Source organism: Ursus americanus, chromosome 22 (assembly GCF_024610735.1).
Source record: "Ursus americanus isolate L20-20 chromosome 22, mUrsAme1.1.p, whole genome shotgun sequence".
Lineage (NCBI taxonomy): Eukaryota > Metazoa > Chordata > Mammalia > Carnivora > Ursidae > Ursus > Ursus americanus.
In genome coordinates, this window is record NC_142148.1 from 21,489,198 (window position 1) to 21,513,927 (window position 24,730).

The 24,730-nt window shown below is 50.2% G+C and overlaps 1 protein-coding gene across 6 annotated transcripts; it reads right to left on the bottom strand.

The window, feature by feature from the left end:
* Window positions 1-962: 962 nt before the first annotated feature.
* On the bottom strand, window positions 963-23,959 carry MANBAL (mannosidase beta like). Of its 6 annotated transcripts, none has more exons than XM_045804582.2 (4): window positions 23,879-23,959; window positions 14,355-14,560; window positions 1,801-1,904; window positions 963-1,435 (listed from the first exon to the last, which is right to left on the bottom strand). In XM_045804582.2, exons 2-4 carry the CDS (start codon window positions 14,499-14,501, stop codon window positions 1,417-1,419), a joined length of 270 nt encoding a protein of 89 aa, XP_045660538.1. In that variant the 5' UTR covers window positions 14,502-14,560; window positions 23,879-23,959; the 3' UTR covers window positions 963-1,416. The 6 variants fall into 6 exon arrangements, with proteins under 6 accessions (XP_045660538.1, XP_045660534.1, XP_045660536.1 ...); XM_045804578.2 differs by having other exon boundaries at window positions 14,352-14,560; window positions 23,879-23,958; XM_045804580.2 differs by lacking the exon at window positions 23,879-23,959 and adding an exon at window positions 17,626-17,722 and having other exon boundaries at window positions 14,352-14,560.
* Between the last annotated feature and the right edge of the window lie 771 nt (window positions 23,960-24,730).

A 24,730-nucleotide genomic window follows, 5' to 3' on the forward strand; every position in this document is an offset into this window, starting at 1 on the left:
GTCTCACCTCCAGCCAGGCTTTAAGACTCCATTTGGTCACCTCCCCTCTGCCAGGTGTGTGCTGACCACCCAGACGGAGCTGGGTGTCCCTCTGCTCACCTCCCACAGGATCTGCTGCTCCCCTGTTGGACAACTCCCCACCCCAAGTCTCTTTCCGTGTCTGAGTCTCCCACGGGGCCAGGCGCACTGGGCCAGGCAAGCGGCCTCCTTTCTGCATCCCGGGCGCCTAGCTGGTATGCAGCATCTCACGGGGCTCTCATTAAACATCCGGCCACGCCTGGTCCTGCTCCGCCAAAGCTCCAGCCCCTCGACTTCCCAGACCTTAGCGGGGCCCCTGACACACCGCACATACCCACACTCGCTGAGTATTTGTTCAGTACCAAGGAAAGGGCCGTGGACTTGGGCCCAAGCCCGACTTCTGGCACTCTGAAGTACTTCGGGCTTCAGTCTCCCATCTCTAAAATGGAAGTGATGCAGGCTCCTCACTCTTTGTGACATTTGGGGAAGTGTCTGGCACGCTGAAAGCAGCCCGGCAAATCAGAGTTACCAGAGCTTGAGGCTTTTCCTTGGCAGCTGACTCAGGGCACGTGACCGGACCTGCGAGACCCACCCCACGCCACATGAGGCCTTCTAGCTGGTTTTTTTCAAGCTGCTTGGAGGACAAGCAGCGTCTTCCTCTGGCAAATGGGAACTGGGGAATGAGGGGGGCCCAGCCCGGGTGGAAACTCTCACACACGCATGGACCTTCGCGAGTGTTTCCAATGACTAAGGGCCGCATGAAGCGGTCGGGTGGACCCTTCCTGAAACCTGTCCCGGAATGGCTCGGCCTGCAGCGCTGCTTGGACCGTCCTCGGCCCTACTCTCCCACTTCTCTGCGGGGAGCCAGTTCCCGGCACCCAGGGCAGGGCCCCGGCGCCCCCACCCCCCGCCCCGCCCTCAGCAGCAGATAACACGCAGGAGGCTGCACGGGAGCAGTTTATTGACATTTACTTGCCCAGATGACGTTTCCTCACTGTTCTGGGGTTGAAAGAAATGGGGGGGGAGGTGTACAGATGGAAGCCAAAGGGCACACGCAGAATGTGCCAAGACGGGTTGAAAAGAGGTCGGTCTGAGATGGACAAGCCCCCCATTTCAGAGCCTAAGAAAGTCTGGGCCCAAGAACATGCACTCATACAGCCCACTCCCTTCCGTCTGCCAGCGGAGAAGCAGGCGTAACGCTGGCTGGCTTTCCCGCGGGCTCTCCAGCCAGCTTCGGACCTGGCTGTTGCACCCGAGGGACCACCTACATCGCAGTGGCCGTGGCGTCTTGACCTAAACACACGGGGACGACCTGGCCTGGCTCCATCTGCGCAGCAGACACTAAGGCGGCTGATCAGCAGATCCGCAGCGCACGCGTAACGGCAGGGGCGGTGCTTGTCAGCATGAGATCACGACTCTAAAATGTAGTGGAAATCCACAAGTGGGGGACTGAAGGCTGGCCGCGATGATTAAGTATGCAAATGTCACTCTGAGCTGACCCAACTTCTGAACAGACAGACCTCTTACACAGCCTCTGCACACACGCTGTTTTAGTCCCTTGGCTCTACACTGTCACGGAAGCAGAAAGAAGAGGAAGTGGTGGGCTGCCCAGCTGGGGCCTGGGGACCATCATGATTGTCCAGATCTCTGTGGTCAGACAGCGGCCCAGCCACTTCAGCCCTGACCCTGGGACGACTGAGGAAACAGGACGTTGAGTCCCAGAGGGCTGCCCCCCGAAGGCCCCTGCCCCACCCGCCTGGCTCTGCAGGCCCCCTCTTCTACCGCTTCTTCTTGGCCTCCTTCTTGGGCCTCTTGTTGGCAGAAAGAGCAGCAGCCTTGGGTTTCCTTGTCACCTCCGCGCTTCTGGGCTCAGAGGGCTCTGCCTCCTGCGTGGCAACAGAAAGGAGAGTCCTGTTTAGACGAGTCGAGCCTGACACCAGCAAAAACGAGATCGTTGTCTGAAGGGGGCTTTGCAAGCTAAAGCACACAGCCCCAGAAACACCAGGGATGGGAACCATCACTGCTGGGACCCGGGAGCCTCAGCTTGGCGGGGCTGCCCCCAGGGAGCAGGGAAGTCCTCAGCGAAGAATAAAGAAAGAGGCCCCAAGGGAGGAGGCAACCTTTGGAGCCTCAGAGGCCTGGGCGGAATTTAGGCCCAGCCAAGTGACCTGTGGGCAGCTCACTTCCCCTTCCTGGGTCTTGGTTTACCCACCTGGGAAATGGAAATAGTGATGCGAGCTGTGGAAGGCTGATTGGAGGAGGCCAAGATGCATGGAAAGCGCCCAGCGGCTGCGGCTGCACCCAGTGACCGGCTGCTCGCCCCACGCACGTACCAGCCAGAGTGCAGGTGAGGAGCCGGCTGTGGGGCAGACCCACCGTGGCTCGCTCTCCTTCCGGCCCTGCTGTCCTCCTTCTCCCACTCAACCCACAGCATGCCAGGGCTGGGAGGGGTGTAGAGTGCTGGCCCACAGCTGGGCCACCACTACACTGTGTTCTGTGGGGCCGGGCGGAGGCACCCTGTGGAGGAGGGCAGAGGGCAGCCTTGGGGCAGAACTCCAGACTCGCCCTACAACCCGGGCAGCCCTGGTTTTTCTGTGTGTCCTGTTCCCTGTAAGATTTGGTTTATGCAAAGGCTCTGCTGCTTTAAAAACAGGTCCAAAACCATAGACCCAGCCCTGGCCTTCACTGCACGGTGAAGACAGTCCCGGGAAAGGGACTCAGCCTGCCACAGTCACAAAGAATCATGTCAGAGAAGACTCTGGAAGGGACTCAGTCCTGTCAAGTGTTCCCCCACCCCCAGGGGATAAGTCCCACTGTGCCTTGGTCAGGCAGGATGTGAGTGAGGCATGTCTGGCCTGGAGACCACTGACCACAGCCCCCGGCCTCCTCCGGCACCCAGGTGGAGTTCACTTGGCACAGTGTTTATTTTTAAAAATCTGAGCCAACAGGTAGATTTCCCATTCAACCTGGACCCCTAGCTTTTCTTGAAAACATTAAACGCCTAGCAATGGCAGCCCCTCATCTCCTGGTGGAAGAAACGGGATGGGCAGTGGCTGCCCCTTTACTCAGGTGCCCACACCCCTCACGGCTCCAGCACAAAAGTAAGGAAATGTTTCTTGGTACCTGTGTTCTTTTATTTAAAATGGGAAAATAAAAAGCAGATGAAGAATACTAAGAAGGAGCACACTTCTGGAAGAGAAAAATATGTCCTCGGTTGAATTGGCCGACTCCCAGCTTGCAGTTTGCTCTGCTCTCTGTCCTTCCCTGGCCCTGCACCTCAAGCTCTGGGGCGACAGAAGAGGCGTGATGGCGGCTGGGGAGGGGCCGTCCACACCGATGTGGGCCTACTCCAGAGGTCTGTCAGCTCCCTCTTATCAGCCACCGTTGCTGCCACTCCACCCCGCCAGCCCGCCAGCCTGCCAGCTGAGACACCAGATGTAAAGGCCCCGCCCAGTCCCAGGTACCCACGGGCGATCTTCCCAAGATAACCAGGGGGCGGGCCCCTCCCCTGGCCAGGTCTCCTATGGTAGCGCTGGACGACCTCAGCCTGTCAACTTGGGCCGATACTTTAATGTAACTTGGTCCAAAAAGAAAAAAAAAAAAAAAAAAGGAAGAAAGAAAAAAAAAAGAAAGGAAGACCGTTAGCCCATTAGAAAGACAAACAAACAAAACAGAACCTCAGAGGGGCCAGTGTGTCAAGTGCACAGGCTGAGCACCCCCCACCCCCAGCGCAGAGCACAGCAGGAAGGCTACTGTTTAAGGCAAACCCCACAGGGCGCAGTCTTTGGGAGACCTCAGGAGCTGGAAACTGTCCCCAGTGCAGTGCCTCTGAGGCCAGTGCAAACCGGTCAGTCCCTGAGTGCCCGAGACAAACAGGCCCTGATGGGATGAATGGTTTCCGCACAGGGAACTTGCCAAGCCTGCCAGGCTCTCCAGAGCTCCCGAACCTCTAAACTCAAAGCTGGTGCCCCCTCCACATTCAGGGGGGTCCAGTTCAGAATCCACAGGGACGGTGACACCCGCCTGCCAGCCCCAGGGCCTCCCTCACTCTACAGACCCTCTCTTAGGTGCCTTATCCATGCCAGTACCTCTCTGACCTCTCTCCTGAGCAGACGTTTTCCTGACCCAGCTATCTGTCAGACAACCGGGACCGGCGCGCCCCCCAGGCACCTCCAACTCCACTGTCCCAGACCAAGCACAGCCCCTTCTCTAGCAGGCCAGGTCCTCCTCCCCACCTGTAGGCACAGCCACCACAGTCCCAGTGACCCCACCCCCTCTCCTCCCAACCGTCCAATCAGGCACCAGATTCTGGGGATTCAACCCCTTCTACCTCTTGACTTGGTCACTCTCTCCAGCACCAAAGTCCCTACATCAGTTCCTCCACTGCTAACTGACCTCCTTGCTCTATGCCATGTCTCATGTAGACCCCCCCCCCCGCCCACCTTAAACCTTCTAGGGGCTTTCTATCTCCCACAGCCTCATGCTTCACACACGAGATGGCATCTAAGGAGGCCACATCTCTAGCTTCTTCTGGGCTCTTCTCCAGACCCCACACTGGGTCAGCTGCCAGGGCTTCTGCTGGTGACCCCTAACAAGAGGAGCACCCTTCTTGGCCACCCAGCAAACCCCTCCCTGTGGTTTGGCCCAGCTAAGAACGCACTCCTACTCACTGCAGGGCACATCCCTTCCTCCACCCCTACCTCCCACCCCCGGTACTGAGGAACAACATAGTGCCACATTACATGCCACCAGTTACACTTTCTCCTGTTGGTCTCCCTTACTAGCCTGTGAGCTCCTTGAGACAGCTTCAATCGTCAATGAATAAATGAATGAATGAATGAATGAATGAATGAATGAATGAATAAATGAATATGGAAGATCAGGCAAGATCTCCCATAACCATGGGAACTTTTTGTCATCATGGAAAAAAAAACACTTAAGGGCTCCTGGCTGGCTCAGTTGGTGGATCGAGTGACTCTGGATCTTGGGGTCATGAGTTCGAGCCCCATGGTGGGTGTAGAGATGACTTAAACATTTACATATATATATAACACTGAGGACTAGGTCTCACTTTTCCCATGGGCACAGAGGACGCTAGCAGATGTCAAACCCAATATACATTCCCTAAAGTATGGCTCGGCACAGCCACCAGTAACAACAAGAGCCACAACGGCTGTATGTACACTGTGCCAGGCCCTTGGCTGTGTGGTGTGGACACATCTTATTTTAGCCTCACGAAGTACCATGTTGAGCCCCACGGTACAGACGGAAGAAGAAACACTCGGAGAGATTATGTGACTTGCCTAAGGTGCCATTTGGTGAGCGGCAGAGCCAGGATGTGAACCACAGCTCTTACTGGTTATAGGGTCCCAGATGGCCTAGGGACCTCAGGGCTAGAGACCGAGAACCCGAGTTAACTGTGAAATCCACTCTCTATTTAGCAGCACCCAGACCCACAGGCTGCACAGGGGGAATGACAAGAACGGCCCGTTCTAGGTTCTGCCGATGGGTCATTCGGGCCGCTTGTTTGTGACTGCGGTTCCAACAGGAGTCAGGAGAGCGGGTTAGCGCTCCTCGCGCCGGGCTTTGTTTCTTACAGCCGAAGGCAGCTCTCTGTGGGTGTGTGTGCATAGTACAGTCATCGAGTCATCTGAGCATATTATCTGTCTCCTCCTCACCCCAGACCTCCTCCTCCCTTCCCCACCTCAGTTTCTGGCATCGTCCCTCACCCAGTTACCCAAGCTAGAAACCTCCAAGTCATTTCTGGGTTCTCACGTTCCCTTGTACCCCCACATCCAATGTGCCCCAGCTCCTGAGCATTCTACTCTCCAAGGGGCTCTCGACTCCACCCGGCCCCTCGACACACGGTACTGTGCCCAGGCCAGACCCCACAGCCCCCCGCCTGCCCCCTTGCTGCATCAGCCTCCCCCACGTTCTCCTTGCCATCCGCCCCACTGCTTTCAGTCTATTCTAAAACAACAGTCCTGACCATGTCTGTCTGCTGCTTTAAATGTGCTTCTGGTCCGCCACTTTGTAGGAGACAAATTTCTAAGAGCTTCCCTGTGGCCTCCAGGGCCACTCCACTCCGGCACTGGCCCTGCCTCCTGGCTCGCCCCCTCGTGCAGCCCACTCTGTCCCGCCGGGCTACCGGCCCACCGGTATTGCCCACATGCTTTGTTCCCTTTCCTGCTCTGCCAAGGGTCCCAGACCTCCCACCTATCCGCGGGCGCCCAGTGGATGCGGTTCTGTGCCAGGCGCCACGGGGTAATGAAGAGAACACACGCTTAGCAATGTGCACCAAACATCCACTCGCTGAGCCTGCATCGCCCTAACGAGCCAGCCACTGTGAGCCCATTTTACAAGCAAGGAAACTGAGGCTCACTGAGTCTCAGTGACTGGTCCATCGGGGCACAGTCGAGTTCCCCCCCAGCTGCAGGGAAGCAAAAGCAGCTCTTACGCACATGATTCAGATGCTGGCGTCCTAGCCACAAAGAGCTGTAGCTCCAAACTCCTAGCCAGCAAGAACGACTCTGAACGAATGGCTGACTTATAATTTCTCCTCAAACGCATGCTGCTGGGACAAGGTAGGGAGACTCCAAGCACTACAGCCCCACCTTCAAATCCAGGAACTCCGAGCCTCCTCTGAAGCCAGTTTTAAGTTTCCTCGGCAATCACGCCGTTGGGAGTAAACGAAAACGTCCCCCGCCAGGTGGTGCCTGGCTCTGCGGAGGCGCCAGTCCTCTGTGGACACGGGCCTCATCAATAATGAAGCAGCTCCACAGCTGCTTACGAGGCCAGAAAATTGCTGCTATTCATCAGATTCAAATAATCGAATCTGTGCCACAATGCATCCAATCCCTTCCAGCAGGGAAAGCATTCAGAATTTTATGATTTCCACTATACAGCGTGGATTCAGTCTGATAAATCAGAACAAAGCATCATTCCATACAGACCAAAGCCATTCTTTCCTCTCAAGCAGTCCAGGGAAAGAAAACCACTGTGCTATGTGCATGTACCCTCACGCACCTTCTCTCACTCAATCCCCAGGATCTCTGGGCTGGGAGCGCGTGCCGTCCCTCTACAGCTCAGGACCTAGGCTTAAGGACGTGAAGGGTGGGCTACACTCAGACCAGGTGTACCCAGGACTGATGCTCCCGTCCGTCCTACTGCGTGCTCTCGTCCCAGGCCCTGGGCAGGGTAGGGGCTGAGAAGACCTTGCAGAGGTCGTGCCGGCACGGCCCTTGAGAGGAGGATGGGACTAGCTGGAACAGGGAGTGGGGGAGGCTGTCCACGTGGGCTCCAAGAGGCGAACGAAGACACGGTGTCCAGGACGCGCCTGGCAGCCAGGAGAACTGTGATTATAGAGAACAGCCTTGGAACTTATTCCAGACTCAATTCAGCAGGACTGCAGGCCCTTCCCACTGGCTGGCCTGTGGCTGTCTGTGTGTCCGGCGGTCTCTCCCATGAGACGGGACACATCTCGAAACCATGTTTAGACCGTCACCCTGCCCACCACACAGCAATCTCTCCACAAGGGCTCGTTAAGTAAAAAACACCCTGCAGCCCAATTCAGCTGCAAACTGCTCCCAAGCTTAAAAAAATACCGGGCAGAAACTGCAAAGTTCGTTCTCCGAGCCTGTCTCCTGAGGTGTTGAGAATAGGTATAATATACACTTGCCCGAGTTAATTATTTACTCTGGCAGCCTCAGACAGAATTTTCCAACAGGGTCCTGAACTTCAAGGCCACTGCCGGGAAGGCTCCATCCTTTTCAGGGCTCCAACACTGCAGAGCTTTCTAGCAGACAGCGAAGCCTATGTGGGCATCACACTGACAGCCACCACTCTTGCTATTCTGGGGAGTTCCACTGGGTCACAATGCTGGGCATCAGCTGTCTGTCTGCCCAACCCCCCTCCCATGGGGGCTCTGCCCCTTCTCGGTCCCATGTGGTTCTAGGGGGGACTCTCAGTCACTGTGGCCACAAGTGTGGCCAGTTAAATGTGGCCCGGCCAGAAACGGTACCCACTGCCCCCTCCCACCTATGGGGCAAGGTGCAAGCGTGTGGTCAAGCCAGAGTCAAGCAGAGACCTTCCATGAGACCTGGAAAGTGAGCATAGGCAGAGAGATGGTTTCTCTTGCTTGTAAATGATGAGCAGTAGGGAAGCAGACAGGGGCCGCTGCAGCCATCTTCCAGACACATGGCGAGGGCCTACGAATGAGGCCAACACTCGCAGGGAAGCCAGGAGACGGGGACAGAGCCCTGAAGACCTTTGGAGCCTCTGAGCCCAGCTGCGCCTTGAAATTCCCAGTTCTAAGAACCAATACAGTTTCTTTCCAGTGAAACTGCTGGAGGTGAGTTTCGGAACTTTCAACAGAAAGAGTCCCCATTACTGCAAGAAGAGACTGTGGCGGTCCACACAGAGACAGCAGAGTGCGAGCGAAGGTACCAGCAGCTGCGGAGATGTGACATATACATGTGAAGAGATGGGAACAGTCAGCACCCGAACTCTAGGGGAATCTGTGATTCACTCCAGATGAACCACTATGATCTGCTTCGTGAGTCTCTGAACTAAAAGTCAACACCCACTTGCTTCGGGTTAACTGGATCAGCCTTCTGTGAAGAAACTGATCCAAAAGAGGTTGGGAGTAAGCTCCGGCAGGCTTCTGGGAGAGGGGAGAGGGGCTGCCTACCTATATGTCCTCACTACCCATTCCTTAAACTCCTGGAATTTGGCCCCCGCCTCATCAAAGAACCACACCCCACTCTCAGAACAGCTATAGCCTATCTTCCCAGAAGATACGCCTGAGCATAAAAACATCACATTTTTGTTCACATTTTCAGGGAGCATGCAGACTTTTGAAGCCTATCCAAGGAACCCCTAGGGATTCAGGAGCCGTTAAGAACTTTGTTCTACTGAAGCCAAACTCCGGGGGAGAGCAGCCTTTCCTCTGTCGCTCCGTAGCCCTTGTTGCACCGTCTCTGTGGGGACCGGGATGGACATGTGCTCTCCTCAAATGACGGGGGTTTCCTGGGAGACGGCAGGCCCCTCTGCCCGCTGCTCTGCCCTGTCTTCTGAGAGAGCCACCCGAACGGAGACCCCAGCTTTGTCTGCACAGCACCTCTGCTCCTTTAGGACGTGGCCTGCCCCTCCTGCCACACGGGCCCTAGCTGTCCCAAGCTGGGTCAGCTACAGTTCCTTCCCTGGGGATTCTGGAACTGAGACCAAGCAAGAAGGCAGCCTCCAGACGCTGCAGCTGAAAGACATACACTTAGAAGCTGTTAGCAGCCATGGTTCATCTCACCGCAGGGACCCCGAGCAGAGGAAGCAGGGCCCTGGTGAGAGAAGTGAAAGACAGGAGGCAGACAGGGAGTGGGGACCAAGGCGATGCAGATGGTGAGGGACAGGGTCCTGGTCGCCACCTCTTCCAGAGGCCCAGCTGCACCCCTGCTCTGGGACGGCACCTGCATCTTTTCGGTATATTCACACTGCACAGAAGCTACTTCAAGCAGGTCAGGAAGGCCCCAAGTTCAGGCCTTCCCCGACTCTTAATTTCCCTTGAGAAACTCAGCAACTCACTCTTCGGGTTTCCAGTAGTAAAGCCATGTGGATAAAATACTCCCCTGGTCTCTATCCCCAGCTTCTCACTGGCTCCCTTTTTCCCACTTGGATGTCTTGCTATTATTTCAAACTTAACACATGTAGAACTGAACGCCTCCTACCCTCCCAAAATTGGGCTGTGCTTCAGAGAAATAGTCTAAAGACTAGACCAGTGGCTGCATAATAGAATCACCCGAGCACTTCGAGTAAATACCGAAGTGGGCTACAGTGAACAACAGAATCCGAATCTCTAGGCGTGCAGTCCAGGCCTTTGAACACCCCCCAGGCAGGTGCAGACAGATGGAAAATCGTGGACCAGCCCAAGGATTTCCCAGGCCCTTGCTCACAGCAGACAGCCATGATCAATTACTTTACCTGGAGCTTAGAAGCAGGCCCAGAATCCACCCGCTATGGCCACGACACAATCCATCAGACGTGGCATGAGGGATGACATGTATGTACCATCCTGGACTAGACAGAAATGGTGTAAGGATCTACTATCTCATATTTGAGAATCCAGCCTGCGAGAAAATGCTTGGATTAAGTGTGGCCCAGGCCTCAATCAGGGTCACACAAGTGTTTGTTTTCTCGGGTCTTGGTTTAATGAGGTGTCGACACGAACACGTTCTCATTTGGCTTAGGACTGAAAGGACTTTAGTTTTGATTTTGCAAATTGGTTCTTGCTCCCACTATGAACAGAAGGGGGTGGGGTGGGAAGCATTTGAATGTGTTCCTTTTTTCTTCCCTGATTACCCCCAAAAGAGCTTTCAAATAATCTGCTAAGTATTGAAGTACTGAAGTCATAAACTAGTTGCAAAAAATCGGCTTACTGGAACAACAGGAAAGACATTCTTTTGCTTTACAAAGGCTTTCCCATCATCTAGAGCCAAAAATATTATCTTCTGACCCAAAAAGCCACTAATAAACCTTGTTTCTATAGGCCAAGCAAGAGGGATGATTTTGCCCTAAGCAAATTGGCAAAGAGAGCAAGATTGTTCTCTGGGTCCTCCAACCCCCACTTCTACCCTCTCCCACCTCCTGGCACCCTCCACTTCCAGTAGCACCTTCCACTTCCCTCCTGCCCTCGGGCTGCCCGGGGTCCCCACCAGCTATCCCCACAGGCACCCTTCCTCCCTAAGAGCTCCCTGGCCCCAAGTAAAATCCCCTTCTTTGCTCCATCCCCATCCAAATTCCAAATCCCAGCTAGCTGCAGGCTCAGCCTCTCTGAGCACAGTCCCAGCACTCACCCTCTCTTCATGAGACTGTGCACAGAATACTGTGTTCCCTTCCATCTATCTGGGAGTGTGGGGAGTAAGAGAAGTCTGCCTTCTGGGGGCACACTGAGGAAAGCTGGCAGTAGAATCCCTGTATAACTGGGGGCCATTTGTTGGCCTGATACACCAATAAAAAGTTTAATTACCAGTACTGTATTTTTTGTTACTGATCCATTGAAAAGCTTAAACAAAACAAAACAAAAGCTAAAAACAGTAAGTTTCAGTTATGAAGGCAATTCACTTATGTGAGCCTTATTCCCCTAAACTGCAAGATAAATTAAAATGAGATGGTATGTACTATATTTATATTTCAAAAGACGAGGCTGTTGTCCCAAATTAACTTCTAAATGGCAGAGAGGGAAAGTGGCGGAGCAGGCATATGGCTGAGCCCTTTGTCAACTCCCTGCCTCAAGAGGCCTCAACCCACTGTGCCACTAAGAACCTCAAAGAGATGAGTAAAAATCACCCCCTTTTTCTTGTTTGCTAAACAGACCCAGGCCTCTATGGCCAGCCTGGAAGGGTTAAGAACACAACAGGAGGTGAGGAGCAGCTTTCGAAAACGCCACACACCTCTGACTCTACATCTCTGCCTATAAAATAAAAACATTCATCACCTCCCTCCCTTGGGACTCGTAGCAGGCTTCGTCAGTGGCCAATGACAATAAAAATGGTTGTTAATACCCAATAGCATGCCGTGTCTGTGAGGACAGAGCCCCAGAGCACAGGGATTACGTTTTCAGAGTGTGATACAATTGTGCGTGGAAAAACTCCAATTGTGACCTCCTTCTCAAAATACCAGAATAAGAAACAGAGATGGACAGAACCCTCAGAGGCCATGAGTCTGCCCATGTTCACCAAGGTTTCCCGTGCCCTCAGTGGCTGTGCCTCCCTGCCCACCCCCAGCCCCCGCCTGCCCCCTACATGCTGGAGTGCCTTGGGGCTGCAGCCGGGGTCCTCTGCTCATCTCAGCCCATGTTCTCGCCCTGGAGACCTCGTCCTTGCCCGGCTTCAATTCCGTCTCAACTCCCACATGTTGGTCAGCACTCAGCCCGGACCCTCCTCCTGCTAGAGACCTGTGGATCCACCTGCTTACTTGGCAGAACCACCTGGATACCTTAAAGGCACCTGTCTCAAACTGAATTCAGCACACTTCTTCCCCAGCCCCACCCCACGCTGCTCCTTCCCCACGGCTCCCCACTGCATCAGTAAATGGCCATTATCCTCTCAGCTACATGGGCAGGGTCTCTGGGACACAGTCATCTCCAAGAAAAATGGATCTCCAGAATATGCTATATGTTGTTACGTGAAAAAAGAAACATGTGAAACTGTATTTGATAGTATGCCATCTTTTATGTATCAAAGGGGAGAATATTTATATATATATATAAATAGATAAATCTGTATTATTTTGACTTTGGGAGAAATATTGTACATAAACAGTTTATGTAATTTTTTAATTAAATCAAAATGGAAAAAATCCCTAAAATTTCAAAACAAGCTGAAGCAAATTAGCCTAACTGTATATCACAATGGGAGTATAACTATAAGAAGAGAAGAATTACTAAACCCAGTACTCTGACCATACATCCCTACTGGGATATATTCTAAAGCCAGAAAGAACCACAAAGAAATCTTATCTTTCACTCTGAGTCTTAGTAGTAAAAAACAATGTAGTTATTTTTAAATTATAATAAATATATTGTAAGTATGTGGAATAGAGTCAATATAAAAAAAAACCTGCTATCTTTAGAAAGGCCTACTTGCAAGGTTGACCCCTGGCTGGCACCTGGGAAATTGGATTTTGGGTGGTTCCCACAATTCCCAGAACTGATAAGAGTGACTCACTGTACCTAAACCAATCAATATGGTTTATGCCACATACCTGCTTTCCTTCTAGAAGTCTGGAATTCTGGCCCATAAACAGAGGGTGCTTATGTGACCCATCCCCAAGAGAAGTCCTAGGCAATGAGTCTCAAATGAACTTCCCTGGTAATAATATTTCACACAACGTGATGAGGCTCCCCTTGAAACCATTTGAACATAAAAAAAAACTAAAAACTTATCAAATATATAAAAATATATGTTCAAGGGGTGCCTGGGTGGCACAGTCAGTTAAGCGTCTGACTCTTGGTTTGGGCTCAGGTCACGATCTCAGGGTGGTGAGATCGGGCCAGGTGTCGGGCTCTGTGTTCGTCGTGGATTCTGCTTAAGACTCTCTCTCCCTCTGCCCCTTCCTCCATCTCTCTCTCAAATAATAAATCTTGAAAAAAAAAAAACAGATATAAATATAAATAAATAATAAATGTGTGTGTGTGTGTGTGTGTGTGTGTGTGTGTGCAAAATGATATGAAAATCAAAGCTTCGTTGGTCGAGACTGGAGGTTGCTGGAGTCCAAACTCACTGCTCTAAAAATTAATAAATGGAAAGAACCAAGCATTTATCCAGCCTTTACTATGAACAGCATTTCAGAATAACCATATAGGCAATGAGGAAAAGGTCGTCTTCGTTGAAGAATGCCAGCTAATAAATGCAGAAGGAAATATTGGAGCTCAGCAATGGATGCTGAAAACACTTAGGTGAAAAACTGGTGGGGATTTGTTAATAAAGGGATCAGCTAATACCACCTGAACCCACCGATCAATCCCGGAATCTCTAAATGTGTGACAAGCAGACACCACATGCTCATCAATGACATGTAACAGGAAGTCCACAGCACCAGCTAGGAGGTATTCTCACCAAATAACCTTATCTGAGTTGACTCAAGCATCTAGATTGAACTTCCTATTGACAGGAAATACAGGGAACAGAGACACAGGTTAAATGACACTGCACAGAGGCAATCAGCTAAATCCTATAGACGACAATGACCTGCTTTCTCCAACAAATTAAAGTCAAGAGAAAAGGGAGGGTGGGGAGAGAGGGTGGTGGAAGGAGGTAGTATGCTACAGAATAGAGAGACCTATAGAATAAAGTCAAAGCAACAAAAAGCCAACCTGATCCTGTCAGTGTCTTAAAACCCTCTGGGCCCCACCCCCTCCCCTGGCTGCACCTTCATCATGGCCCTCTGTGCTCTGGCCACAGCCATCCCGAGACTTGAACTAGGGCCCTTGCAAATGCAGTTCCCCTGACCCAGGGTAAGACCAGGTCCTTCCCCTTGACATGCGCCCTCACACTGCTCTGGGCTTCTCATGGAAACCTGCGTATTTGTTTCATATCTGCCCTGCCCTTCAAGGACTAGAAGCTGTATGAGGACGGACACTACATCTTGCCACAGACTGACATGTAATAGGCAGTAAATAAAAATCTGCTTAATGCGTATGAACAAATAAAACACTGGTCATGTGGTTCAATGCCACAAGGCGGGAATCTGGCTTAGTCCCAACTGATCTTCTTTGCCATGGTATCTGTTTTTAGTACCTAGAACCCAGTCTGAGAAGCTGAGGCTCACAGGGAAGGACTCACCACCTCGTGGGACTTGGGAACAGGTACGATGATGGCCAGCACACAGATGAGCTGGAAGATGGCCCCCAGGAAGAGTCCGTACCGTAGCAGGTTCTCCAGGAAAGTGGGCTCGGGCACCTCGGGAGGTGAGAAGTCCAGGTCGGAGGCCATGGCCTCGGCCACCTGCTGCCTGTGGTCTTCTCTGATTCACCACTCTCCAGAGACAACTTCTAAACATAAAGGTTAAGTGTCATGTTTCTACAACGGACTTTTAAATGGTTCCACTTGCACAAACACACACATACTTGCAAGAATATACAAAGCGAGTGTGGTGAGATGTTAACAGTACTTGAATCCAAGTGGAAGATATATGGAGAGTCATTGGACTATTATTTCAACTTACTGTATATTTGAAATTTTTCCAAATACAAAGTTAGGGAAAACAAGTAAAGGCAAACACTTCGACAAAAATCTCTAAACAACATACATGTGAAAGCCTGCTACGTTTCAGGTTCTGTTCACATATTCATTTATTCCTCCGGGTATTCATTCAACAAATACCTGCTGAACACCAAGCACTGAAGAGAGAGAAGAGACATCTCCCTGCTCTCCTGGGGCCTGCGTCTCAGGGCAGCGGCTAACACCACATCCAGACGTGCTTTGCCAGCTGATGACAACTGTTGTGAACAGAACTGACGAAGGGCACTGTTTTATTCTGTACAGGGTGACAGACAGGAGGGGCCCTCTGAAGAGATGGAAATTGAGTGGCAGAGCCATGAAGTGTGAGAGTGAGCCACTGGAACATCTGAGAGAGAAAAACAACTGTGGAGGCCCCAGGGCAGGGAAATGCATCCAAAATGGCCAGAGAAGAGCGCTCACGAAGGAGGGAAGACCAGGGAGCAGTGCGGGCTGACCCACTAGGACCCTGGCATTTCTGGATTGACTGAAGCCACGGAGGCTTTTGAGCAGAGAAGTGACATTATCTGACTTACATTTTAATTGGTGGGGAGAGGGGGTGAAGACAGACACAGTGGCCAGTGAGGCGGCCGCCACTGCCAGTAACCCGAATAAGAGATGCTGGGGACATGAATGACAGGGGCGGTGCTGGCCAGTGGTAGCAGGTCCAGCTTCAGCCAGCCTCTCCTTTCGCCAGGGCCCCCACTCCTAATACCCTGGTCAAGCTGAAAGAACTGCCTGTAGTTCTTCAAGAGCATGGGCTCTTTCAAAATCCTGGGCCTCTGCCCAGGCTGCACACTCTGCCAAGAATGCCCTTCTCCACTCTGACTGCTTGGTGAAGCCCCCGCTCCACCTCCAAGGCTGAGCTCAAGTGTCACCTCCCCAGCATGCCTTCCTTATTGCTGGCCTCCTACCCTGGTATGACTGAACCGCTTCCCCTCTACCACGGCGCCCACAAGTGGCTTCCTTCTGCCCACCACAACGAGAAAGGGGCAAACGGACTTTGGAACGCGGCCCACCTGACTCCAAAGCCTTCTGTGTTTTCGGAGATCTGTGCCACAATGCGATTTCCTGCTAAATCTGAGCTATCCAATATGGTGGCCATGAGCCACATGTGGTTATCGGGAGTTGAAATACAGCTGGCCCAAACTGAGATGCTTGTTAAGTTAAATACACACTCAAGTTAGGGCACAGCAGGAACATCAAAATGTAAAGTATCTCACTAATGATGTTTTTATATTGATTACATGTTGAAATAATATACTGGATTAAATTGTGTTAATTTCACCTGATCTTAAAAAAAGAACAAAATTGGAGGATTTACTTTCTGATTTCAAAACTTACTAGAAAGCTACAGTAAGCAAAACAGTGTGGTACTGGGATAAGGATACAGACTAATGGAATAGAAAGCTCAGAAATAAATACTCACATACATAGTCAACTGATTTTCAAACAAGGGTGCCAGCATCATTCAATGGGGAAGAACAGTCTTTTCAACACATGGTGCTGGGAAAACCAGAGATCTACTTGCAAAATAATGAGGCTGGAACCTTACACCATATACAAAAATGAATTCAAAAATGAATCAAAGATCTCAACTGAAGAGACCAAACTATAAAACTCCCAGAAGAAAACATAGGGGAAAATCTTGGATTTGGCAATGATTGTCTTAGACATGATACCAAAAGCAAAGGCAACAAAATAAAAAATAAATTGGACGTCATCAGGATGAATTTAAAAATCGGTACATCAAAAGACACTATCAAGAGAGTAAAAATACAAACTGGAAAACAGTGGTTAACACAGAATTACCACGTGACCCGGCAACCGCACTGCTAGGACATATCCCGAATAACGAAAAGCAGAGGCTCAGACAGGTACTTGTGCACCAGTGTTCACAGGTGCATTCACAACAGCCAAGATAGCAACAACCTAGAGCCCATCAAGAGACGAACGGATTAACAAAACGTGGCGCATATGTACAAAGGAATGCTATTCAGCTATTAAAAGGAGCGCAATTCTGACACCCGCTACAACATGGATGAACCTTGAAGACTTGATGCTAAGCGAAATAAGCCACAAAAGGGCAAATGTCGTATGCTGCCACTTGTAAGAGGTACCCAGAACAGGCACACTCGGAGAGCCAGAAATTAGATATGGGTTAGCAGGGGCTGGGGAGGGGGGGGGTGGGGACTTAGTGTTTAATGGGGACACTGTCAGTTTGGAATGCTGAAAGACTTCTGGAGATAGACAGTCATGGTGGTTAGACACCACTGTGAATGCCACTGAACTATACACTTAATGGTTAAAATACAAGAAAAAAACGGTTAAAATGGTAAATTTTATGTTACGTATATTTTTCAATAAAAAAATTAACCTTTTTCTGCTTATTTTTTAAATGTGGCTTTTAGAAAATGTAAAATTACACACATGGCCTGCACTGTATTCCTAGCCTTGGGCTAAAGAGAAGGTTCTAAGACCTTTCTCCACAGTGGCACTGCAGTTTCCCTGCTTTGCTCCATTGTCAGAGGAGTGACAAAAGGGTAGCAGAAAGACCTTCTCAGAAAATAGTGGGGGGGCGCCTGGGTGGCGCAGTCAGTAAGTGTCTGCCTTCGGCTCAGGGCGTGATCCCAGAGTCCTGGGATCGAGCCCCACATCAGGCTCCTCCGCTGGGAGCCTGCTTCTTCCTCTCCCACTCCCCCTGCTTGTGTTCCCTCTCTCGCTGGCTGTCTCTCTCTGTCAAATAAATAAAAATCTTTAAATAAATAAAAAATAAATAAATAAATAAATAAAAGAAAACAGTGGGACTCACGCAAATGCGTACTCTGTCCCCTCTGACCTGGACACTTGGGAAGATCACATGCCTGTGCCAACAGGGTGGCCACTTTCACATCACTTCTGCTTTTCCTGGGAGCCACCTTCAAAGCCTGGGGCCTCTTTGGGGGGAAAAAAAAAAAAACCTCAGAGCTGGCAGATCTTCACCCTCCCAGGAAGGATTTGACTTCTGGAAAGAACCCAACATCATCTGAACCCAAGTGTGGTGAATCAGGTGGGGCCTCGAGCTCGGGAATACCATTTTTGGTCAAATACAAGGTATGACGACGCTGACACAGGCAGATTGTTTGGGGTGGCTCACGAACTGGCCCTGAAGTGAATTCCAGGGCAGCCACGGGAACAGCTTCTCTGGAGGAAACGTGCTGCCCTGCCAGGAAACCAGCACGTGAACACCAAGGTGTTCTCGTTTCTTCACAGTGGCAGCTCACAACACATACATTTTTAAAAAAATTTTTTTAAAGATTTTATTTACTTATTTGAGAGAGAGAGAGCATAAGCAGGGGATGGAGCAGAGGAAGAGGGACAAGCAGACTCCAAGCTGAGTGCGGAGCCCAACACGGGGCTTGGTCCCAAGGCCCCGGGATCACTACCTGAGCCGAAATCAAGAGTCAGAGGCTTAACCAACTGAGCCACCCAGGCGCCCCTAAAGTATACATTTTTACAAATGCCCTTGGTCCCAAGCTTTAGGCTTAAGGCTGTAACAAGCCTACTGAACTTATCAATACTTAGATTAACTAGTGTTACCGACAGCAACACTGTTATGAATACTTGGAATACAATAAAAAGATGGAGCCTGAGGGTAGGGGGCAAAAAGCCTGACTCTCTCAGCAATTAGCTACACTTCAGGCCCATCTCTTGACCTCCTGGAGACTTGATAGTCTCATAAACCAAACAATAATATTTATTCAAAGCTATAATGCATTTAGCTTTTTTTTTAAATGGCAATAAGGCCACATATAACAAGAGCCATAAAAGTGATTATCTCCTTCGACTGAATAACACACTTCCTAGAATTTACAGTAAGGAAACAATCAAAACAAGAAAAAGGCTTCAGGTACAAAAAAGTTCACGGCAGTGCTATTCATGATGCTGAAAAACAGGAAGCAACTAAAGCATCCGACAATAAAGAGGCAGTTACCCAATTACGGCACGTCATGGCGTATTCCCCTTCATTAAAATGGCAAATATAAACAACGTATGTCAGGTCGGCGGAAAGTCCTTGCAAAATAGTTCGCTGAAAAGAGACAATTGTACGAACACTGTGACTGCAACCATGTATACACTTGGTGTCAATGCCCAAAGATTCAAACAGGCTAGGAAGATGTGAATCTTCGCCACTCAAGCAAGGACTCCCGTACTGGACAGCACAGGTGTAACGGAAGAGTAGTTGTGAAAAGGTTCTGGAAAACATAAAATGCCCTACACAGGCCGGGTATGCTTTACAACTCTTATCTAGTTCTCTCTGCGCCCCTGCGCTTGACTTCCCAGCCTTCCTGCCAGTGTTTCTGGGTCTTCAGTTCCTGAGTACAGAAGTCACATGAGCCCTACTCATCCTGCAGATCTCAAGTGAGAGGCGGCTGCCCTCAGACTCCCTGTGCCAGCCTGTCTTCCCCACCCCCTGCCATGGCTGCAGCAGCGGCAACAGCAACCAGCGAACCATCGCCAGGTGTGCACCACACCTCACAGCGAGATGCTCTTCACTTCGCAACCACCTGGGGAGGCGGGAATACTAATGAGGACGAGGAAACTTTGAGGCTTGGAGAGGTTACGTGGCCTGCCCCGGGACTACGTGGCTAATGAGTGGTAAAGACAGGCTTCAAACTGGTTGGCTCCTCCAGAGCCTGAGCTCTTCCCCACGAGGCCAATGGTTTTCAAAGTGCAGGCTGTGACCCATCAGTGAGCCACAGAAACCCCTTAAGCGGCTGCAAGCAGCACTTTTTCCTTTTAACTTCATTAGCCAGCACTTGATTTAATTAAATAAATGACAATAGAAAATATGACATTAGCGGGGCGCCTGGATGGCTCAGTCGGTTAAACATCTGACTCTTGATTTCAGCTCAGGTCATGAGCTCAGGGAAGTGAGATGGCGCTCCAAGCGCAGAGCCTGCTTAAGGATTCTCTCTCCCTCTCTCTGCCCCTGCCCTCCCCCTCACCCACTCACTTGTACTCTCTCTCTCTCAGAAGAGGAAGGAAGGAAGGAAGGAAGGAAGGAAGGAAGGAAGGAAGGAAGGAAGGAAGGAAGGAAGGAAGGGAGGGAGGGAGGAAGGAAAGAAGGAGGGAGGGAGGGAAAATACCACATTAGTAAGGGTCAATACTGTATCCTGAAGCTTTTTTTTAGTTATATCCATTTACATCCAAGTATGTGTGCTCTGGGCCAAAATTCAAAATATATTTCTTATTATTTGAGAAATAAGGAGTCTGGAGTCCAATGTTTTTTACTTGTTCCACTATAAGGCCCTAGACAGCAGGAGCCCTGGGTCTGAGTTTGTTCCAGGGCCTGACTCAAATATTTGGTGAATGATGAAGCCTATGCCTATTTCCCACCTGGAAAGCAAGAGCAGATGCCTCAACCAACTGCTTCATTTAACAATGAGGGTAGGAGTGGAGAAGCACGGGGCTTGCTTAGGCTTTCCCAGTGAGTCAGGGCAGAGCTGACTATCCTGTGGTGTCTCTGGCCCCACGGTGAGCCAGACTTGCTTTAAGAGCAGAGGTTTTTATACGTTGGGGAAATCTCATACCCCTACCAGAATTTAATAAAAACTACTTACTCATCTATTATCAAACATGACAAATAATTTCATAAGGTGACTAAAACCCTTGAAGCTCATCCCTGAATGCCAGACTAGTGGTCTGAGACATTCATTCATTGGACACATATTTATTGAGCACCACTGTGTGTCAAGTGGTATTCTAACTCCCACCACGGAGTTTTCATCCAAATGGAGACACTCACACACACATACACATGGAATATAATGTCAGAGCTGAGTATTATGAGAAAATATAAAGAGGGAGTACGGTTTTATATGAGGTGGTGAGGGGAGGGCCTCTCTGGGAAGGTGACGGTTCAGCAGAGGCAAAACGAAAGCACAGGAAGGAACGTCATTTAAATATCGGCTGGAGTAGTACCCCACCCAGGTTGGAGGAACGGCGGGGATAAGGTCCTGAGGCAGGAATGAGCTTTATGATCAAGGAGAACAGGAGAGTGAGCAAGCTGTGTAGGGCCAATAGGCCATTATAAGGGCCTTTGGCTTCTCCCCTGAGTAAAAGGGGAGCCACTTGAAGGTACTTAGCAAAGATGACAGGGTCTGACTCATTTTAAAATGGTCCCTCTGGGGCACCTGGGTGGTTAGCCATTAAGTGTCTGCCTTTGGCTCAGGTCATGATCCCAGGGTCCTGGGATCAAGTCCCGCATCGCGCTCCTTGCTCGGCGGGGAGTCTGCTTCTCCCTCTCCCTCTGTCTGCTGCTCCCCCTGCTTGTGCCCTCTCTCTTTCTCTCAAATAAATGAATAAAATCTTAAAAAAAAAAAACAACACATAAAATAAAACAGTCCCTCTGGCTGCCACTGTGTTGAGAACAGACTGCAGGGGGACAAAAGTAGGAGTGCTGAGACCAGTCAGGAGGCTGCTGAAACAGTCAAAAAAGGCCACCACTGGGGTGGCAGCAGTTGGGGTGGTAAGTTCTGGGGTTATGGGTATATTTTGCAAAGAGAGCCAGTGGCATTGCTGAGGTGAAATCTGAAAGAAAGAAGTTAAAAATTATCCCTGAAGGTGAAACTATTCTGTATGATACTGTCATGGCAAACAACAAGACATTAAGGATTTGTCAAAACCCACAGAACTTTATAGCAAAAAGAGTAAACCGTCATGTATGCAAATGTTTGAAAAAAATCATTTCGGAGGTCAGGGTATCCCAGGATGGAACACAGAATGTGACATTCTTTTTTTTTTTTTAAAGATTTTATTTATTTATTTATTTATTTATTTATTTATTTGACAGAGATAGAGACAGCCAGCGAGAGAGGGAACACAAGCAGGGGGAGTGGGAGAGGAAGAAGCAGGCTCATAGCGGAGGAGCCTGACGTGGGGCTCGATCCCATAACGCCGGGATCACACCCTGAGCCGAAGGCAGATGCTTAACCGCTGTGCCACCCAGGCGCCCCCAGAACGTGACATTCTGAATCTAAATGTATTACAAATGCATTAAACAACGTCACTGAAAGGGCAGGGGAATCAGGTGCAGACCTCAGTTAACTCTGGAAATGAGTGCAGTCTGTAGGACTAAAGGTAAAAGGAACTGCATGTGTACAGTATTCTCTAGTGGATAAAGTTCCTTCCCACAGGCAGCAGAGGCTAACAATTCTGAAACCACTCTATATCCTGAAATTGAACAATTGAGTAAATGGATGGTAGATGGTGGGAGCTAGATTAGTCACAGATGGAGTAGGTGGTTACAGATAAGCCAGAGGAGGCTAGAATGATCCATGTGGAACTGATGAGAGTTGCACATACGAACTCATATTTAGCTTAATATAGATACAGGTGGTTACACAAAGAAATATGTATAGATATGTGTATATATACAAGTTAGTATACACACATCTGTCTCTTGCACTGAGGGTCTAGAAGCATGGGCATCGCAGGAGCAATGATCACACCTAACAACCAAGTCTTAGTATTTAATACATTCTCCAATAAAAGGAAGCAAGGCTTTGGAGAAATGTTTCATTCTAGGAGTGAGGCATGAAATATACAAGATGAGCCTGGAACATAAAGTGTTAAAAAAAAGCGGGGGGGGGGGAGCCTGGGTGGCTCAGTGGGTTAGGCCGCTGCCTTCAGCTCAGGTCATGATCTCAGGGTCCTGGAATCGAGCCCCACGTCTGGATCTCTGCTCAGCGGGGAGCCTGCTTCTCTCTCTCATGCTTCCTCTGTGCTCTCCCTCTCTCTCTAATAAATAAATAAAATCTTTAAAAACACACACATACATTCGCTGGGGCATGTCAAAGGGATAGGAGTGCCCAATGGCCAAAGCTGGTACACTTTGAGCAATAAAATATAGTATTACTGGATTATAACCCAAAGTATGAAAATAAATATCTGAGCCCATACAGATATAAATAATTGAATAGGTAAATAAATAAATGGGAGAGAGTTGACAAATTTCCCATGGAGAATTCCACATAATTTACGTAGATACTCCGCCTTCAAGTGTGAAGCATGAGCCCACACTCTTAAGTGTGGGCTGCATGTAATGACTTTATTCCAAGACAACAATATGGAAAAGGGGAGTAAGGGAAGTAATTTTACAGTGGAAAAACTTGACTACTTCAAGTGAGTGATCCAGGTTAACATCAAGTGACAACTTATATTGATAGTATGTACCCCTGATGTGATGTGATGAGAACCGCACTTTACCTCTGTGGTTCCCCCCCCCCCCCAAGCCCCTAACTCCCATCTAATCATGCGGAAAAAAAACATCAGACAAATCTCAACTGAGGATCATTTTACAAAATATTTAACCAATAATACTGGAAACTGTCAAGTTGATCTAACAAAGTCTGGGAAACTATCAGAGCCAAGAGGAACCTAAGGAGACATGACGACTAAATGTAATACAGTATCCTGGACAGGATCCTCAAACAGAAAAAGGACATTGGGGGAAACGGAGCCAAATGCGAATAAAGCATGGACTTTAGCTAATATTAACTTATCAATATTGGTTCATTACGACACACACGCACTGTGCACTTAACTAAGTGCTTTGCATTCACCATCTCATTTAATCCTCAGGTCAAGCCTATGTGCCCTTTTTACAGAGGGGGAAACTGAGAACCAGGGAGGCAACCAGAGATGGCCCACGACCACACAGCACTACGGGGCCCACTCAGAAGTCGAACTTCGGCCCGAATGACCCCGCAGCCCGGGCTCCTGCTAACGCTCCCCCGGTGGGAGGAAAGGCCAGATCCTGGCAGCGAGTGCAGGGTTCAGGCCCGGGCTCTGAACAAACGCACTAGGCGGCACCGCGCGAGGCCCTCCACCTCCCAGGGACTCAAATTCCCCTCTGCAAGTAACTTCCTGACGAGCGCCCCGGGAAGTTATTCTAGTCCTGCGCACGGCGTCCCCGGGGCCAGCCGAGCAGCGCCGCCGGGAGCAGCCGGGCCGCGGCGCCCGAGCCCAACCCCCCCTCCGGTCCCACCGCCCCGTCCACTCCGCCCCGCCCCGAAGCCCGAGCCCGGCCGCCGCGCCGTCGCACTCACCTCCCGCGCCGCCCGGCCGCTCCCCCGGAAGTGGTTCCCCGTGGCGGATCCCGGAAGTGACGCACTCTGCAACCAGCCAGCTTCGCTCTGCCTGCGTTGCTAGGGTTCCGGCCTTTGTCCCAGCTCTGTCTTTGAGCCGCGGGGTGGGAGTGGTGCTGGGGAAGCGGGATCCAGACCTCCCCTGTTGCTTTAAGCCGCTTTGTCTCTCAGCTCGGTTCAGCAGATGTTTACAGATGTTTATAGGCGCTTTAATTCTATGCTGGACCCTGAGCGAGGAACCTACAAGAAGGGAGACAAACAAGAATTCTTAACGTTGGAACAGAAGCACATTATTAGAATTCGTTCAAAACTTTAACCGAGGGCCTCCTGACTAGCTCAGTCGGTAGAGCCTACGGCTCTTAATCTCGGGGTCGTGAGTTGGAGCCCCACGTTGGGCACAGAACCTATTTGAAAAAAAACAAAAAATTCACTGAGTTCATCCTCTATTCCCTGTGCTGGTTACTGGAGATAACAGTGAAATTGTGAAATAATAAATGTTACCGCTTTAAGCTCCTACTTTCAGGGTCGTCTGTTATATAGCATAGGTATTTAATACATAGAAGATGAGAAAGGAGGAGTTGGATGGTAGAGATCCAAAAAAGAATTGAGACCTAATCTTACCCTCAAGGAGCTCACTCTTAGTGGACACTAAAATAATTATAATTAAGGGGCATTGGGTAGCTCAGTGGGTTCAGCGTGGGCCTTTGGTTCTGGTGGTGGCCCAGGGATCCTGGGATGGGACCCTTGTTGGGGTCCTAGGCTCCCTGCTCAGCGGGGAGTCTGCTTCTCCCTCTCCCTCTGCTCATCCTCCTG